We start from the raw sequence: 19,202 nt of genomic DNA, 5'->3' as shown, positions 1-19,202 counted from the left end.
TGCTGAAGGACATCGACGACGATGTTGAAGAGGAAAGGGGATAAGGGGTCACCCTGACGCAGGCCACGCCGGCATTGAATCCAACGCCCCGGAATCCCGTTTAGAAGGACATCAGTTTGGCTTGTTTGGTTAAGAGTACGGATCCAGGCACGCCAAAGGTCAGGAAAGCCTTTAGCGGCGAGGATCCGGTCAAGGGCATCCCAGCTGACAGAGTCAAAGGCCTTACGGAAGTCCAACTTGAACACAGCAGCCGGAGCAGCTCGCTTGCGGCAAGCATGCACTATGTCAACCGCATAAACAAAGTTTTCAGCAATGCTGCGTCCAGAGATGAAGCCCGTTTGGTCAGGGTAGACAAGATAGGGAATAAGGTCTTTAAGCCGAAGAGCGAGACATTTGGTGTGAGTGGAGGCCTAATTAACAAGAATCGGCCCATTCAATGTACACCGTCGCGCTCTCTTCCTTTGGCATTTTCACGGTCAGGTCTGCGTACCGCATGCTTGTTGAAACCAAACAGAGGAGAGAGGCGTGGCTTGATGGAAGAGCTTCGAGCTCTGATACTACTGCTGATAGCAAAAGTTGGACCACAATGTGGAAAGTGAAGGTACCATCTAAAATAAGAGTCTTTCTATGGAGATTGGCAAAGCAATCGCTTCCCACTTCTGATCTCTTGCATTATCGGAACATGTCAACTACTAGTACATGTGATCTGTGAGGAGCTGCTGACAGTTGGAGGCATTCTTTGATTGAGTGTAGAATGGCCAGGTGCGTCTGGGCTCTCTCAGATGAGGAAACGGTTCAACATATGTGTGCTACTATGGAACCTAGTGCCAAGCGATGGATATTCACGATGTTGGAGTTTTTATCTCATGAAGATTTCGTCAGAATGTTGGTGACGTTGTGGGCTATATGGTTTGCTCGAAGAAAAGCCATACATGAGGGAGAGTTTCAGAGTCCGTTGTCGACACATGCTTTTGTTCAGCGATACATGACTGAACTGTCGGCACTAAAACCCCAACCTCCGGTGATTACATCCCAGACGGTACCCATCAGATCTCGCAGATGGATCCCACCTCCGAATAATCATGCGAAAGGTAATGTAGCTGGTGCTGTGTCAAGAAATAATAGAGTCGGTTCAGTTGCTGCAATTTTCAGAACGGCTGACGGTGTCTACCTCGGTTCATTTGCAGTGGTGTTCCCGGGAGTGACTGACCCAGGTACGCTCGAGGCACTAGCATGCAGGGAATCTCTTGCACTGGCAACTGATCTTATGATCCATGATATGGTGGTGGCGAGTGACTGCAAACAAGTTATTAAGGACTTGGCGGATGGAACTGGCGGATGCTATGCTAGCATAGTAAAGGAGATTAATCTGCAGCGCTCCACTTTCTCTAGTATCTCCTTCATCAATCGAACTCAGATGCTCATAACTTAGCTCGATATGCTCTTTCTTTAGGTCAGGGGCGACATGTGTGGCTCTTAGATCCCCATGATAGTTTGTTGATCCCTGTAAATTTGGCTGTTAATTAATAAAGCGTGCTGGTTACACTCAAAAAAAAAAAAAAAGCAATTCGGACCGTCTACGGATTTAGAGCATCCCCACTCGTTGGCGCTCCCCACGCCCAAATCCGGAGAAATTTTCGTCCGGATTGGAGGAAGGTTTGGCGTGGGGGGCAGTAGTTTCCCAGCCGCGTGCCCAGGCGAAGTCGACGATGCGAATTTAAAAAACGGAAACTTGACAAACTTCGGCTAAATTCGGGTGAATATAGACTAAATTTAATGATATTTAGACTAAAACGGGCGGAGTTCATACATAGAGGCCGAATTCGACTATATTTCGAATTCGGCAAGGTGAATTCAAACGCTAATTTTAAAACACGGCGCTCTACATGCCCAAATGGCGGTAGAACACCGTGTAGTCGCCGTCGCCGTCGTCGTCGGAGCCGTCGTCGTTGGCCTTCGGCGCGCGGCTGGCCTGCTGTTGCCACGGCGGCGTCTCCCCACCCCGGGGATGGCTTGTACCGATCGTCGTCGGAGGACTCGAGGTCGACGACGGGGACAGCCGACGCCGGATGGAGGTGTCGCAGACGGCGGTACCGCGCGACATCGTCGTTGGCGGTTGGAGCGGCGCGGGCGGCGAGTTGGCGTGCGGCGGCCAGGTCCAGCAGCCGCCGCTGCTGCTCCGCCTCCTGGGGCCACCAGACGCGCGGGAAGTTTCCTCGCCGTTTCGCGTGCTTTCGTTTCGTCCGGAGTCCCCGAGCGCTCCCCGGGGGGCCGGGGATGTCGTGGGATCGCCGGATGGATTTAGGCCCAAATCCGGACGAAAACGAGGAACCGGGGGCGCGACTGGGCCGAATTTCGCCGTCCGGATGGAAAAAACGCTCGCCGGGGGCCTGTTCGGGGGGACGAGTGGAGATGCTCTTACGGGCACGGTGCGACCGGCCCGGCGTGGTCTGAATAAATTCGAGCCGGACCATCCCGGCTCTCCTACCCAACCCCACTCCCGCAAGAGATCCAGAAATCAATCCCCATCCCGACGCAGGGTTCCGGCGATCTCCCAGCCCCCGGCTCGATGTCGTCGGAGCCGCCGCCCGCGGAGGCCGCCGAGGCGTCGGCCTCTCCCCCGAAGGTATCCCCCGGTGGCGCCGGAGTCGGAGGCATAGGCGGCGCCGCCCCGCCGGGGGCGGCCTCCCACGAGACGAACACGCTCTGGGTGGGCAACCTGCCCACGCACGCGGGCGAGGACGACGTCATGGCGGCCTTCGTCCCGCACGGCGCGCTCGACTGCGCCCTCTCGCGCGCCGGCGCCCGCAGCTACGCGTTCGTGCTATTCCGCGCCGTCGCCGAGTCCCGGGCCGCCCTCGAGGCGCTCCGCGGATCCAGGGTGAAGGGCTCCGCCATCCGGATCGAGTTCGCGCGGCCGGTAACTCCTCCTCTCCCTTGCCCCACCTGGATCAGCCCGTGATTCGGCTGCAGTTGGTTACCCCGCGATGTGTTGCGGCAGTTAGGGTTTATGTGCGTTAGATTGGTGATTTTGTTCCTTGTTTTATGGTGATTTTCTCAAGTCATATCTATGATGTGCGAATAGACGTATGCCCTGATGATCCTTTTGGTGTTTGTAGGCTATAACTTGCTACGGTGGTTCAACATCTAGTCCTTATGCTATGGTTTCATTTCAGTTAGAATATTATTATATTGTGATTTGCTAGAACTATACATTACCTGCTATAGTTGATACGTTTCAGTTCGAGTTAGAATGAGCATATCTTCATAGCTGTTTCTCACGGTTTTTGTCGCTGCTAGCTAATCTGTTTCGAGGAGGATTTTATTCTTCTACGTCGTTACAGAAATAGTACCATGTGTTCTTATGGTTGGTGTTTGTGTGCAGGCCAGAGCTGTTAGGAACTTATGGATTGGCGGAATCAGTCCAGCAATTTCAAAGCAGGAGCTGCAGGAGGAGTTTCAGAAGTTTGGGAAGATTGAAGGTGTTGCATTCTCCCGTGATCAGACTTCTGCATACATCGATTTTGAGAAGCTGGAAGATGCGATTTCTGCGCATAGAGCGTTGAATGGGACTGAGTTAGGTGGCAAGGAATTGTGTGTTGATTTCCAGAGGTCCAGGGGCAGAGCGGTGAGTATTCGGTTTTGTTGACTGATTTACGTGAATAATACTTGCAGGCTACATTTTTTTTAAGGGCGCTGCCTTATGTTAGTTATTTCTACTGATTTCGGTAGGAACGGCCGGAAGCGGGCAACTTCAATAGTAGAGGATCCGTGCCTCCTGGTGAAATGGGAGTTGGGCATGTAAAGGTACATGCTGTTTACCATGTCTTGGATCTTGCCTGTTGTACTGTTGTACTCTTGATCCGCCGATGTTTCTTACAGTCATATCATCTTCTGTCTGTCAGGCTTCTGCTGGAGTACGAGCGCGAGAAGCAGACCCTTCCAATGTTCTGTGGGTAGGTTTTCCCAATACACATAAACTTAACGAGGAGGCACTTCGACGAGCCATGGCAGCACATGGTGTGGTTACAAACATTAAAGTTTTTCCAGAAAGGCAATATGCTTTTGTGGAGTTTGCAACCATCGAAGGAGCTTTTAAAGCCAAGAATCTCCTAGATGGTCGCCTTTTCAATGATAATAGGATTCATGTTGTTTTCTCCAACAGTGGGCTAGCACCCAGTAAACTTGATAACCTAACACCACCTGCTGGGTTACCTGGATCTGACATGTACAGTGACAGTCCGTATGCCGCTCCTGATTATTTTGGTCCTGGTCGTGCCACTTCACAGGGTTATGATCCTCGCCATGGAAGATCAGGATACTTGGACTATGGTGCTGTGCCAGTACCTGGTGGTATCCTTCCAGCACCTGAACATGGCTCATCTTTCTCGACTGGACGTTCTGCTCAGAATGCATTTGATCCGAGAGATGCCAAAAGGACGAGGATGGATGGTGGTGCAGACCGTTATTATGTAAGGGCAGGCAGCGAGGCAGTTCATCCAGTTCGGTTCGCTCACCAGGATGGTGTTGCGCTTGCTGAGGAGAGCTTAAGCCCTGTTATTCGAATCCAGGGCACGGTGCACCAAACTTCATCCTTTGGGCACTTTTGGCGTGGCAGTATCGCCAAAGGTGGATCTCCTGTTTGTCGTGCTCGCTGCTTGCCTATAAAGAAGGGCATTGAGATACCTTTGTATGTATACACATCACTTAAATCTTGTTTTATAAAGGTTCATTCTGTAGTTGATTTGACCTTGCACATGTTCTGCTTTCTTTTGCAGGCCGGACGTTGTTAATTGTTCTGCTAGAACGGGATTAGATATGCTTGCAAAGCATTACGGAGATGCTTCAGGTTTTGATATTGTCTTCTTCTTACCAGATAGCGAAGATGACTTCGTTTCCTATACTGAATTTCTGCGCTACTTGGGCTCGAAAAGTCGCGCAGGGGTTGTAAAGGTTGATTCAGGGACTACTTTATTCTTAGTACCACCATCAGATTTCCTGACAAATGTTTTGCAAGTTGATGGTCCGGAGCGCCTTTATGGCGTGGTACTGCACATTCCACAAATGTCCACTGCTGCTGTCCAGAGACCATTGCTAACTGGACCAGAGTCACAGCCTTACTATGGTATGGTTTCATCTAATGACAACCACCACCAGGATGCTCAGTATCGAGGATCTCTGCGTGAGGAAGCAGTTCAGTCATCTCTATCAAGTTTTCCTATGAACCAAATAGCAGGACATCAAGCACAGGCTTCACTAAAGCCTGACATAATGGCTACGTTAGCTCAGCTTATGCCAAATGTGCAGTCAGCAGTTCCGGCAACTGGTCAGGTACTCTCGAATCCAGACAGATCTGTGTAATTACTAATGCATGATGCATCTACAATTTCTTACATATGGAAACATTAAAAATTAAACAATGACTTCTATCTTAATATTTGGCAGATGGGTAGTCTTCAGCAACCGGGACAACAAGCTTCAGCAGCTCACTTGAGAAGCTATGGGGGCATGGCAGGTGCTCAGGAGCAATTAACACAACATACCGCTTACAATCCTGAAATGACTTTAAATTTGCCACCGCCACCTCCAGCCCCTAGCCATGCACCTAATTCTGTAGGTAGCCAGCAGCAGTATCAACCAGAGCCGTATTATGCATCTCAAAACAACTACGGTTCGGTAGGTAGCCATTCAAACCTCCCACTCCCTCCCCCGCCCCAAGTCAATAATGGTCCTTTGGCAGCAAACAACCAGGTGGGGGCAAACCCGAATTTCTCCTCTCAGGTACAACAGCAACAAAATGTTGCTTCTGGTTCTTCCCAAGCTCCTGATGAGGCAGATAAGAACAAGAAGTACCAGGCGACCCTCCAGTTTGCTCACAATCTATTGCTTCAGCTACAACGTGGATCTGGAAATCAACCTTGATGCTAAGTTACTACTTCAGGTAAGCGCACGTCTGCACTTAGCATTTTATTAGTTTGCTATATTTTTTCTGCTAAAAATATAGAGGTAGTGGAATAGCTTTAGTTAACTTAAGCAGCAGCATGGATATATTTTGTACGTCTCAAAGCTGAATTCCTGCTAAAAGTATAGAGAATTAGAGATAGTGAAATACAGCTAACTTAAGCAGCAGCATGGATATATTCCTTACGTTTCAAAGTCTTAAATCCTGCAAACAAGGGCATTTAAGTTCTGCAAACAAGGGCATCCATTTCCGTAACATTGGGAAGGTTTGCATTATGTGTGGTGGGGTGTGTTGCAGATAACTGGTATGATCATGTGGGTGGGAATCAAGGGCGTATATGCATACCTTTTCTTGCAATTCCACACTTGCATCTGTTTATTTAAGGACATGTGCATTTGATGTTGATAATTTTTGCTTGCATAGTGAACTGATGTATCTGCATATTATTTCTGATTGAATTCTGGACATCTGAGCTACATAGGGTTTGTTGTAGTTTAATTCTACAAGTCTTTCAGCATTGTAGTAGCTCAAGGCATGGTAGGGCATAGCTTGCTAGAGAGGTTCTTTAGTTTGATTGATATATATGTATGAATATCTTTCATGTAATGGCCTTCTGGTATCTAAACTCTGGTGATATGAAACGAAACGAAACGAAAATCATTCTTTCACCATCGTATGTAATTTGCAGTCCGTGATTCTCATGCTGCGATGAGACTCAGATTTCAGCAATGTGTTTTGCTTTCCTTTGCGAACACTGCTGATGCCTGCAAAATTCCATATAGCATGTACCTGGCCATCTAGGGCTGGACATCAGAACTGAGTTAACCTGAGAAACGTTCACCATTCTTAACTACGTAGCGACGGGTGTGAAAAGGGCTGCACGAAGCCCTAGCCTCCAGCACCAGCATACGAAAAACATTTTTTCAAATATTCTCACTGAAACGTTTGAGTAGAGCGGCCTTTATTTTGAGAGTATAACGGTGGTGCATGCTCATCACAAACAAAGGCCATATGAAGCATTGAATTTCCTTCAGTTCTCTTTTTGAATGCCGGTTCGTTCTCGCTGTGCTACATTTGAGCACGCCTCTTTCTGATTCAGCATCCAACCGAAACTGATCTTTATTATTTCTTCTGTCGATAAACTAAATGCTGCGACGAGTTGGACGCAACGACCCATCCAGTTAGGTTAGGACTGTAGCCACACCCCTTCATGTTCAAGCATCGCATATATAACCAGTATCAGAGTGTGCCTGGTGATTTGCCGGTGATAGTGTACTGCGGGTATTTTCAAATTAGAAACGCAATGTTCGTCAATCCTCGTTTTGAGCTTCTAAGCGTCTGACAGGCAATCCTTCTCCTCATGGTTCTGACCAGAGCGACATCCGTACATCTGTTTTAAGCTGGTACTTAGCTGGAAGCAGAGTTCGAAACTCTTTCTTGTGGTTATATTGAAGTAGCGACCAAATATATATAAGAATCAGCATTCACTCCTCACCGTCTACGTTCATTTCTGTGACTGGGTGCGCCTGTGCTTGGAAAAATAGGTACGCTCTGCTCCTGTACCTGTTTGTGGCTGCGTTTTATAATGAGGCTTTGTTACTTCGTACAGAGATTTACTACCAAGTAAGTTTTGCGAAGCCAGTGGTGCGCTTTCTGCTCCCAGCCATGCGCAAGTAACATATCCCTATATGTGGCCTGCAGCGCCCCAGCACATGGCTTCCAAACGTGATAGCGATATACTTATTTTTACATACAAGTACCACGTCCATCTCTCTCTAACCCTCTCTCAACGTGCCATGTGTGGCGTTATGCTTCTCTCTCTTAACTTACCGTCAATTTTCTTATTATTATAAGCATGTGGTGGTTGCAACGGCACTTCGCTTCCACTAATTTATCGCTATTTGGCTCTCCACTCTATCCATCTGAATGAACAAATCCGGCACTAGATGCCTGTCAGCGCATACTCCGCTTTTGCATGCACGTTGGCTACTCGCCTGGAAAAGTTAATGTTCCAGTTTGACAATCATATAAACGGCCGAGTTCACGAGCTCATATTCGTTTCTGCACCGGAGCTTCTCAGTTTTTCTTTCGTCGTGATATCCCAGTTCTGCTAATCGGTCGAACTGATGCCGTACTCAGATCATTAGCAATTCCCTGCGCTTAAAGCATTGTTGTTTTCTTGCACATACCGTCAATAACCACACTTGGGGAATGCTGACGGCTGGCGTCAGATAATTGACTTGTTGACATAGGAGAATAGGACTATTCTGATAAAATCGTTCAATTTTTTTTCTTTTTCTGAAAAGTTGTTTGACCACCGCTGGCCTTTACAACAACAAATCACTGTTTAAGCCGATATCGTTTTGTTCATTTTATATTCATCGGCAAATTTTCAACCAAAAAAATAATACAACGTTTAATCCACTCACTTGATGCCTGACAGATCGTATATACATGTGTAGGTACTTTCGATGGAATGCTAGCTTCCCCGTCTCGCCTACAACGAACCGGCCCATGATGGTGCTGGTGGTTACCTGCTCCCTATGATGCAATCAGTTGCTACCTACCTACCCAGACAAGAAACAACAAACGAGCGTCAAGTGTACCTCCCTTTTATCTAGTCCCGTATTAGACTTGTCAGATATCAAGAAAGAAAAAGACTTGTTTTATTTTTCCAGTCTTGTACTTCATGTTTTCTAGATATTTTAGCTTGGAACATCGTAACCGTTTATATGTGTGGCCTAGTTGGCATGACATGCATTATGTGTTTCTTTTATCAAAACAAAGGATATTTGTTCAGAGTCTAATTGTGCCTTAGTTCATGCTACTTCCATTCATAAGTTGTCTAGGTAAATTTAGTCGTCGACCTGTTACAAAACTTGTGATAAGTTAGTGGTGTGTATTGCTTATGTGTCAAAAATGATACCGGCATAATTTAGACAACCTTAGTGGTGTTTATTTTTATCCCTCCTCTTTTGCCTATTCTTTGGTCAAACCTACCTATGATCATGTCCCTTGTGTGATTGCTACTGACACCAAGATCCTAAGGGCAATCTTGTTTAGATTTAAGAATTCTAAGGGCATGCTTGTTTAGATTTAGGAATTACTAGTTGCAACATAGGAGTTTCAAGAAAATTGTGGAAAATGCTTGGAATATCCCTATCGGTTTCTTTGATAGTGCTAAGAAGATAAATGCCAAGTTTAAAATTTAAGAAGTGGCATCAAGCTTTGGGCAAAAGACCTACCATGCCTCAAGAAATTAATTGATAAAGTGAATTCTGTTATCTCACTAATGGACAATTTGGAAGAATTAAGAACTCTATCGCTAGAGGAATGGAATTTAGGATATATTCTATTAAATAACTTACTGGAAACAGAGGGAAAATCAAATGGGTCCAGCTTGGTGATGCTAACAGCAAATTCTTCCACACCAAAGCAACAATAAATTATAGACATAATTATATTGCAATGTTAAGAAATGATGACCTTGCTGTTATCTCAGATCATGATGGAAAGGTAGATATTATGTGCAAAACATTCAAAGAGAGATTGGGTCAAACTGATTCACCAACTATGCATTTCAATCTTCAAGATTTCCATGGAGAAGGGATGGATACTAAGACAAGTGCCAATTTGGAAATCCCTTTTTCTGACAAGAAATTGAAGATGTCATTAAAGAGCCACCAAATGAGAAATATCTTAGTCTTCATGGTTTCAACAAATTGCAGGTATATCACTGGAAACGGTGCCAAGGATCCCATCAAAGTTTTTTTATGAGGGAAATCTTAATCTGGAAAGTATAAACTCTTCCTTCATTACACTTATTCCCAAAATTGATACTCATGTAGTACCTGACTGATTTTAGGCCCATCTCTCTGCTAAACAGTGTGATTAAGATCATAACTAAGTTTTTAGCATCTAAGTTACAAAAAAGAAATACTCAAGTTGGTACACAAAATCTAATATGGTTTCTTCAAGAAAAGATCAATACAAGATTGCATGGGCTGGGTGTTTGAATATCTGTTTTAATGTCATAAGTCTGAGGAGATTTTGATTCTAAAGTTGGACTTTGAAAAGGATTTTGATAAGACACAACATAATACAGTTCTGGAAATCCTAAAGGCTAGAGGTTTTGGGGTGAGATGGATCAAATGGATAAAGCTTATTCTTTGTACTGGAAATTCCGCAGTACTTTTGAATGGGGCGCCTTGGAAAAAATCTACTGTAGGAGAGGTGTAAGGTAGGGGAACCCTCTCTCTCCCTTGTTGTTTGTTTTAGTTGCTGATCTGCTACAATCTCTCCTGAACAAGGCAATGCGTCAAGAGTTAATTACCAAACATATTCCTTGTCCTGCATGCTCAGATTTCCATGTTATTCAATATGCAAATGACACCCTGGTTATCATGAAAGCATATGTGGCGAATCTCATATGCCTGAAGGCATTGTTACATACTTTTGCTGAATCTACTGAATTGAAAGTAAATTACCACAACTCAAATAAACTGAATGAAGATAGAGTAGCACATTTTACCTCAACTTTTGAACTATAAAAAGGGGACCTTCCTTTCACATATCGTGGGCTTTCCTTAAGTATCACTAAGCTACCAATGGTTCAAAGAGTGCAAGCCAGACTTGGGGGTATTGCAGAGTTTCTAAATTATGGAGGAAATTTACAATTAGTTAAATCAGTTCTTGCCTCTGTGCCAATCTTCTTAATGTGTTGTTTTGATGCTCCTGTCACCATCAAGGATTTAGTGGTAAAATATATGAGGCACTGTATTTGGAGAAAGAAAACTATAGAGGTTCAGGCTATTGGCTCTGCTCTAGTTGCATGGAAAAAAGATGTGTAGACCTATGGAGCAAGGAGGTCTAGGTGTGCTTAATCTAGATATTCAAAATAAAACTTTGTTATGAAAGAATCTTCACAATTTTTATAACAATTTGGATAGTCCTTGGTTGCATTTGATAAAAGTAACTTATTACAATAATTGTAACTTGTCAGATTCCTCTTTAGAAGGGTCTTTTTATTAGTTTGTTGACATTTACAAGTCCATAGCGAGATGCAATTTGGGTAATGGAAAAACAACTTTATTTGGGACTGATATATGGAGGGAAAACTTCTTACAATACCAACTACAACCCTCCTTTGCAAGACAATCAAACATTAGTGTTGATCAAGTGTTCAACACTTAATGTCTTGAGGATTTATTCTATTTGCCCCTCTCACAACAAGCTTTCCAGGAATTTGAGGTTTTGGAGGATATTTGTCATAATGTTGTGACAACAATTCATGAAGGGAATCAATATGGGTGGAGTTACATTTGCGGTAATAATGAATTATCCTCCCAAAAGGCATACAAAGCTATGATAGGTTATCAAATAGCTCCACAACATTTTACCTGGCTTTGGGCATCCTCTTGTCAAGTCAAGCACAAGTTATTTTTCTGGTACTGTTGCATGACATGTTAAATACTACAAATTTACTTAGAAGAAAACATTTCCATCTTTCCTCCATTCAAAAGTTGTCTAGGTAAATACAGTCGTCGACCTATTACAAAACCTGTGATAAGTTAGTGGTGTGTATTGCTTATATGTCAAAAATGATACCGGCATAATTTAGACAACCTTAGTGGTGTTTATTTTTATCCCTCCTCTTTTGCCTATTCTTTGGTCAACCCTATGTATGATCATGTCCCTTGTGTGATTGCTATTGGAACCAAGATCCTAAGGGCAAGCTTGTTTAGATTTAAGAATTCTAAGGGCATGCTTGTTTAGATTTAGGAGTTACTAGTTGCAACATAGGAGTTTCAAGAAAATTGTGGAAAATGCTTGGAATATCCCTATTGGTTTCTTTGATAGTGCTAAGAAGATAAATGCGAAGTATAAAACTTAAGAAGTGGCATCAAGCTTTGGGCAGAAGACCTACCATGGCTCAAGAAATTAATTGATAAAGTGAATTGTTATCTCACTAATGGAAATTTAGAAGAACTAAGAACTCTATCTCTAAAGGAATGTAATTTAGGATATATTCTATTAAAGAACTTAATGGAAACAAAGAGGGAAAATCAAATACTCCCTCCGGTTCATATTAATTGACTCTAATATGGATGTATCTAGACATATTTTAGTTCTAGATACATCCATATTGAAGTCAATTAATATGAATCGGAGGGAGTAGGTCCAGCTTGGTGATGCTAACACCAAATTCGTCCACACCAAAGCAACAATAAGTTATAGACATAATTATATTGCAATGTTAAGAAATGATGACCTTGATGTTATCTCAGATCATGATGGAAAGGTAGATATTATGTGCAAAACATTCAAAGAGAGATTGGGTCAAACTGATTCACCAACTATGCATTTCAATCTTCAAGATTTCCATGGAGAAGGGATGGATACTAAGACAAGTGCCAATTTGGAAATCCCTTTTTCTGACAAGAAAATTGAAGATGTCATTAAAGAGCCACCAAATTAGAAATATCTTGGTCTTGATGGTTTCAACAAATTGCAGGTATATTATTGGGAACGATGCCAAGGATCCCATCAAAGTTTTTATGAGAAAAATGTTAATCTGGAAAGTATAAACTCTTCCTTCATTACACTTATTCCCAAAATTGATACTCATGTAGTACCCGACTGAGTTTAGGCCCATCTCTCTGCTAAACAGTGTGATTAAGATCATAACTAAGTTTTTAGCATCCAAGTTACAAAAAAGAAATACTCAAGTTGGTACACAAAATCTAATATGGTTTCTTCAAGAAAAGATCAATACAAGATTGCATGGGCTGGGTGTTTGAATATCTGTTTTAATGTCATAAGTCTGAGGAGATTTTGATTCTAAAGTTGGACTTTGAAAAGGATTTTGATAAGACACAACATAATACAGTTCTGGAAATCCTAAAGGCTAGAGGTTTTGGGGTGAGATGGATCAAATGGATAAAGCTTATTCTTTGTACTGGAAATTCCGCAGTACTTTTGAATGGGGCGCCTTGGAAAAAATCTACTGTAGGAGAGGTGTAAGGTAGGGGAACCCTCTCTCTCCCTTGTTGTTTGTTTTAGTTGCTGATCTGCTACAATCTCTCCTGAACAAGGCAATGCGTCAAGAGTTAATTACCAAACATATTCCTTGTCCTGCATGCTCAGATTTCCATGTTATTCAATATGCAAATGACACCCTGGTTATCATGAAAGCATATGTGGTGAATCTCATATGCCTGAAGGCATTGTTACATACTTTTACCGAATCTACTGAATTGAAAGTAAATTACCACAACTCAAATAAAATGAATGAAGATAGAGTAGCACATTTTACCTCAACTTTTGAACTATAAAAAGGGGACCTTCCTTTCACATATCGTGGGCTTTCCTTAAGTATCACTAAGCTACCAATGGTTCAAAGAGTGCAAGCTAGACTTGGGGGTATTGCAGAGTTCCTAAATTATGGAGGAAATTTACAATTAGTTAAATCAGTTCTTGCCTCTGTGCCAATCTTCTTAATGTGTTGTTTTGATGCTCCTGTCACCATCAAGGATTTAGTGGTAAAATATATGAGGCACTGTATTTGGAGAAATAAAACTATAGAGGTTCAGGCTATTGGCTCTGCTCTAGTTGCATGGAAAAAAGATGTGTAGACCTATGGAGCAAGGAGGTCTAGGTGTGCTTAATCTAGATATTCAAAATAAAGCTTTGTTATGAAAGAATCTTCACAATTTTTATAACAATTTGGATAGTCCTTGGTTGCATTTGATAAAAGTAACTTATTACAATAATTGTAACTTGTCCGATTCCTGTTTAGAAGGGTCTTTTTATTAGTTTGTTGACATTTACAAGTCCATAGCGAGATGCAATTTGGGTAATGGAAAAACAACTTTATTTGGGACTGATATATGGAGGGAAAACTTCTTACAATACCAACTACAACCCTCCTTTGCAAGACAATCAAACATTAGTGTTGATCAAGTGTTCAACACTTAATGTCTTGAGGATTTATTCTCTTTGCCCCTCTCACAACAAGCTTTCCAGGAATTTGAGGTTTTGGAGGATATTTGTCATAATGTTGTGACAACAATTCATGAAGGGAATCAATATGGGTGGAGTTACATTTGCGGTAATAATGAATTATCCTCCCAAAAGGCATACAAAGCTATGATAGGTTATCAAATAGCTCCACAACATTTTACCTGGCTTTGGGCATCCTCTTGTCAAGTCAAGCACAAGTTATTTTTCTGGTACTGTTGCATGACATGTTAAATACTACAAATTTACTTAGAAGAAAACATTTCCATCTTTCCTCCATTCAAAAGTTGTCTAGGTAAATACAGTCGTCGACCTATTACAAAACCTGTGATAAGTTAGTGGTGTGTATTGCTTATATGTCAAAAATGATACCGGCATAATTTAGACAACCTTAGTGGTGTTTATTTTTATCCCTCCTCTTTTGCCTATTCTTTGGTCAAACCTACGTATGATCATGTCCCTTGTGTGATTGCTATTGGAACCAAGATCCTAAGGGCAAGCTTGTTTAGATTTAAGAATTCTAAGGGCATGCTTGTTTAGATTTAGGAGTTACTAGTTGCAACATAGGAGTTTCAAGAAAATTGTGGAAAATGCTTGGAATATCCCTATTGGTTTCTTTGATAGTGCTAAGAAGATAAATGCGAAGTATAAAACTTAAGAAGTGGCATCAAGCTTTGGGCAGAAGACCTACCATGGCTCAAGAAATTAATTGATAAAGTGAATTGTTATCTCACTAATGGAAATTTAGAAGAACTAAGAACTCTATCTCTAGAGGAATGTAATTTAGAATATATTCTATTAAAGAACTTACTGGAAACAAAGAGGGAAAATCAAATAGGTCCAGCTTGGTGATGCTAACACCAAATTCTTCCACACCAAAGCAACAATAAATTATAGACATAATTATATTGCAATGTTAAGAAATGATGACCTTGCTGTTATCTCAGATCATGATGGAAAGGTAGATATTATGTGCAAAATGTTCAAAGAGAGATTGGGTCAAACTAATTCACCAACTATGCATTTCAATCTTCAATATTTCTATGGAGAAGGGATGGATACTAAGACAAGTGCCAATTTGGAAATCCCTTTTTCTGACAAGAAAATTGAAGATGTCATTAAAGAGCCACCAAATTAGAAATATCCTGGTCTTGATGGTTTCAACAAATTGCAGGTATATTATTGGGAACGATGCCAAGGATCCCATCAAAGTTTTTATGAGAAAAATGTTAATCTGGAAAGTATAAACTCTTCCTTCATTACACTTATTCCCAAAATTGATACTCATGTTGTGCCGGACTGATTTTAGGCCCATCTCTCTACTAAACAGTGTGATTAAGATCATAACCAAGTTTTTAGCAACCAAGTTACGAAAAAAATACTCAAGTTGGTACAAAAAAACTAATATGGTTTCCTCAAGAAAGGATCAATAAAAGATTGCATGGGCTGGGTGTTTGAATATCTGTTTTAATGTCATAAGTCTGAGGAGATTTTGATTCTAAAGTTGGAATTTGAAAAGGCTTTTGATAAGATAGAACATAATACAATTCTGAAAATCCTAAAAGCTAGAGGTTTTCGGGTGAGATGGATCAAATGGATAAAGCTTATTCTTAGTATTGGAAATTTCTCAGTACTTTTGAATGGGGTGTCTTGGAAAAATTCTACTGTAGGAGAGGTGTAAGGCAGGGGGACCCTCTGTCTCCCTTGTTGTTTGTTTTAGTTGCTGATCTGCTACAATATCTCCTGAACAAGGCAATGCGTCAAGAGTTAATTACCAAACCTATTACTTGTCCTGCATGCTCAGATTTCCATGTTATTCAATATGCAAATGACACCCTGCTTATCATGAAAGCAGATGTGGTGAATCTCATATGCCTGAAGGCATTGTTACATACTTTTGCTGAATCTACTGAATTGAAAGTAAATTATCACAAATCAAATAACATGAATGAAGATAGAGTAGCACATTTTACCTCAACTTTTGAACTGTAAAAAGGGGACATTCCTTTCACATATCGTGGGCTTTCCTTAAGCATCACTAAGCTACCAATGGTTCAAAGAGTGCAAGCCAGACTTGGGGGTATTGTAGAGCTCCTAAATTATGGAGGAAATTTACAAATAGTTAAATCAGTTCTTGCCTCTGTGCCAATCTTCTTTATGTGTTGTTTTGATGCTCCTGTCACCATCAAGGATCAAGTGGTAAAATATATGAGGCACTATTTTTGGAGAAAGAAAACTATAGAGTTTCAGGCTATCGACTTTGCTCTAGTTGCATGGAAAAAGATTTGTATACCTATGGAGCAAGGAGGTCTAGGTGTGCTTAATATAGATATTCAAAATAAAGCTTTGTTATGAAAGAATCTTGAATTTTTTTATAACAATTTGGATAGTCCTTGGGTGCATTTGATAAAAGGTACTTATTACAGTAATGGTAATTTGTCTGATTCCAGTTTAGACGGGTCTTTTTATTAGTTTCTTGACATTTACAATTCCATAGAGAGATGAAATTTGGGTAATGGAAAAACAACTTTATTTTGGACTGATATATGGAGGGAAAATTTCTTACAATACCAACTACAACCCTCCTTTGCAAGACAATCAAACATTACTGTTGATCAAGTATTGAACACTTAATGTCTTGAGGATTTATTCTATTTTCCCCTCTCACAACAAGCTTTCTAGGAATTTGAGGTTTTGGAGGATATTTGTCATAATGTTGTGACAACAATTCATGAAGGGAATCAATATGGGTGGAGTTACATTTGGGGTAATAATGAATTCACCTCCCAAAAGGCATACAAATCTATGATAGGTTATCAAATAGCTCCACAACATTTTACCTGGCTTTGGGCATCCTTTTGTCAAGCCAAGCACAAGTTATTTTTCTGGCTACTGTTGCATGACATGTTAACTACTACAAATTTACTTAGAAGAAAACATTTCCATCTTCAATCATATAGGTGTGAAACACTTCAATGCCAACAATAAGAAACATTGGTTCATCTCTTTTGGGCTTGTCCTTTTGCTGCTAAATGTCGGAGCATAATAACGACCCATGCGCTCATTAGTTTCATGTAGCGTCAGCCTCAAATGTGCTAGTTGATCTTTTTTGTTAGTTTCTATTATGAGTAATTATTTGGCCGTGTAGATTATTCATGTTTCTATCACTTACGCCTATTCCCAAATAGGGTGGATTAAGTTTCGTTGATTGGACTAAATACTTTGGAATAAATATGATTTTTTTTGTTGTGGAGCATAACAAGGTTGTAGGCCCTGATTGGTCTTCCCATAGAAATTTTGCAAGAAATTTTGCATCTAGTGTGCTATCAATAGAAAATGTTGTTTTTGTCTATGGAGCATAATAATGCCCATGCCTTGATGATTTTTCTTAGGGAGCAATGGCCAAACTTAGTTCTACCACTTGTTCTTTTTTGTTAGTTTATTGCCATGAGTTATTTTTTTTATTGTAGATTTGTTTGCATATTTCTCTTCCTCGAGCCTATTCCCAGATTGTCCTCCCATATATTTTTTCCAAGGGAATTTCAGCTAGTGTGCTGTCATCCTATAATTAAGTTTTCTCTATGGAGCATAATAACAAACCATTGACTTGATAATTTTCCTATAGGATCGGATTCAGGTGTGCCACTTGATCTTTTTTGTTAGTTTATTATGAAGAGTTGGTCGTGCATATTTTTTTGCATGTTTCTCTCCCACGAGCCAATTTCTAACTAGGATGGATAACACTTTGTTGATTGAATCTAATAATTTGTATGAAATGTGAAGAAAAACATGGATCTAGGCCCTGATAGTCTTCTCATATGGCATTTCCGTCCACAGGAGCATCCCTAGCACATATCGCACAAATCTCGGTACCGCAAAAGCGGTTTGTGGGATACCGCAGTGTTGCTTTATAATTACACATGGACTCGGCCAAAACAAAGCCCACAATATTTTTACCTTAAAATTGAATTTGAGTTTACAATAAAAAAAATTGTTGGATTTGTTCCCACGTGATACCCTAAAATAGATTTGCAGTTTTATCCAACATTTGTTATTTTGGACAGATCAATTTTATTTAACATCGATATAAATAAAAAATAAATAATGCTTCAACATTACATTATACAACAATAAACCAAATTACAATAATATTTTAAATTCAAATAACTAAACAAATTAGAAATATCCCCAAATGCAAATAATGGTTCTCAAATCACACATGCATAAAACTGGAAACAAAAGAATAAATCAGGAGACTATTTCGCCCATATTACTGCCAATGGTGCACAATGAGATCATCATGAAGGTAGATATAAGAAGCCCCATCTTCAATCAGCCGGTACGTCTGAATAAAATCTTTGATTCGATCTAGGTTTCCTGCGAGGTTTGACATGTCTACCAACGTTGTCAAAGAAAATATTAAGTCGAAATCTCTGTCATCCTAGATGACCATGTTGTGTAAAATTACACCTGCTATTATGATATATAATATGAGCAATTTCTTATTCCAGAAAAATAGGACCTCAAACAATAGCAAACCGAGCTTACAACACACCAAAATATCTCTCAATGTCCTTTCATCCTAACTCTTGGCATTGGGAAAACAAGATTGGTTTTTACCTTGAGGACTTGTGATGGTATTGACAAATGTTCACAATAAAGAATATATGTTATCGACTAGATAGTGCCCCATGTTATATGCATGGCCATTGACCGTGTAAATGCATGGCCATTGACCGTGTAATTGCAAGTCGGAGCATCTTTACTTGCAATCCTAGGGAAAATATGAGATCTCTTCAAAATTTTCATATAATTGAAAGGATCCAACAACCCAAATAAACAATGACATATCCATAATTCTTCAGATGCCACTGCGTCAAGCACGATACCATGTCGCATGAGATCTCTTCCACCTTTGTTGTATGCAATCAATTCTCCCATGCATGCCCGACTATCCCCTTTCTTCATTCATATCATTTAGCCCATTTTTGTTTGCCTCATTAGGAGGTCGGAGGTACCGAGGATCAAAGACCTTGATCACTGTCTTCACACACATCCTCACACACTCGAGCGTACTATCTTCACCATTGTGAAGAAACCCATCCATTTAATACGCTGAAATACAATATAGTATTTCCTATATTGATGTCATTGTCTTTGGATACATAGTAAATCTTGGTGGGAACGTACACATTAGATGGAGTAACGGGGAGTGGCCAGT

At 41.1% G+C, this 19,202-nt stretch overlaps 1 protein-coding gene across 3 annotated transcripts; it reads left to right on the top strand.

Moving 5' to 3' along the window:
* Positions 1-2,483: 2,483 nt before the first annotated feature.
* LOC127302433 (flowering time control protein FPA) lies at positions 2,484-8,761 on the top strand. 3 transcript variants are annotated; one of them, XM_051332903.2, is made up of 8 exons: positions 2,484-2,920; positions 3,386-3,628; positions 3,733-3,807; positions 3,906-4,690; positions 4,779-5,331; positions 5,446-5,676; positions 5,782-5,941; positions 8,425-8,761. In XM_051332903.2, exons 1-7 carry the CDS (start codon positions 2,570-2,572, stop codon positions 5,920-5,922), a joined length of 2,379 nt encoding a protein of 792 aa, XP_051188863.1. In that variant the 5' UTR covers positions 2,484-2,569; the 3' UTR covers positions 5,923-5,941; positions 8,425-8,761. The 3 variants fall into 3 exon arrangements, with proteins under 3 accessions (XP_051188863.1, XP_051188862.1, XP_051188864.1); XM_051332904.1 differs by having other exon boundaries at positions 2,486-2,920; positions 3,906-3,956; positions 4,290-4,690; positions 5,446-5,941; XM_051332902.1 differs by having other exon boundaries at positions 5,446-5,941.
* The last annotated feature ends 10,441 nt before the right edge of the window (positions 8,762-19,202 follow it).

Source organism: Lolium perenne, chromosome 5, assembly GCF_019359855.2.
Source record: "Lolium perenne isolate Kyuss_39 chromosome 5, Kyuss_2.0, whole genome shotgun sequence".
Lineage (NCBI taxonomy): Eukaryota > Viridiplantae > Streptophyta > Magnoliopsida > Poales > Poaceae > Lolium > Lolium perenne.
This window is presented reverse-complemented; position numbering and strand designations above follow the sequence as displayed.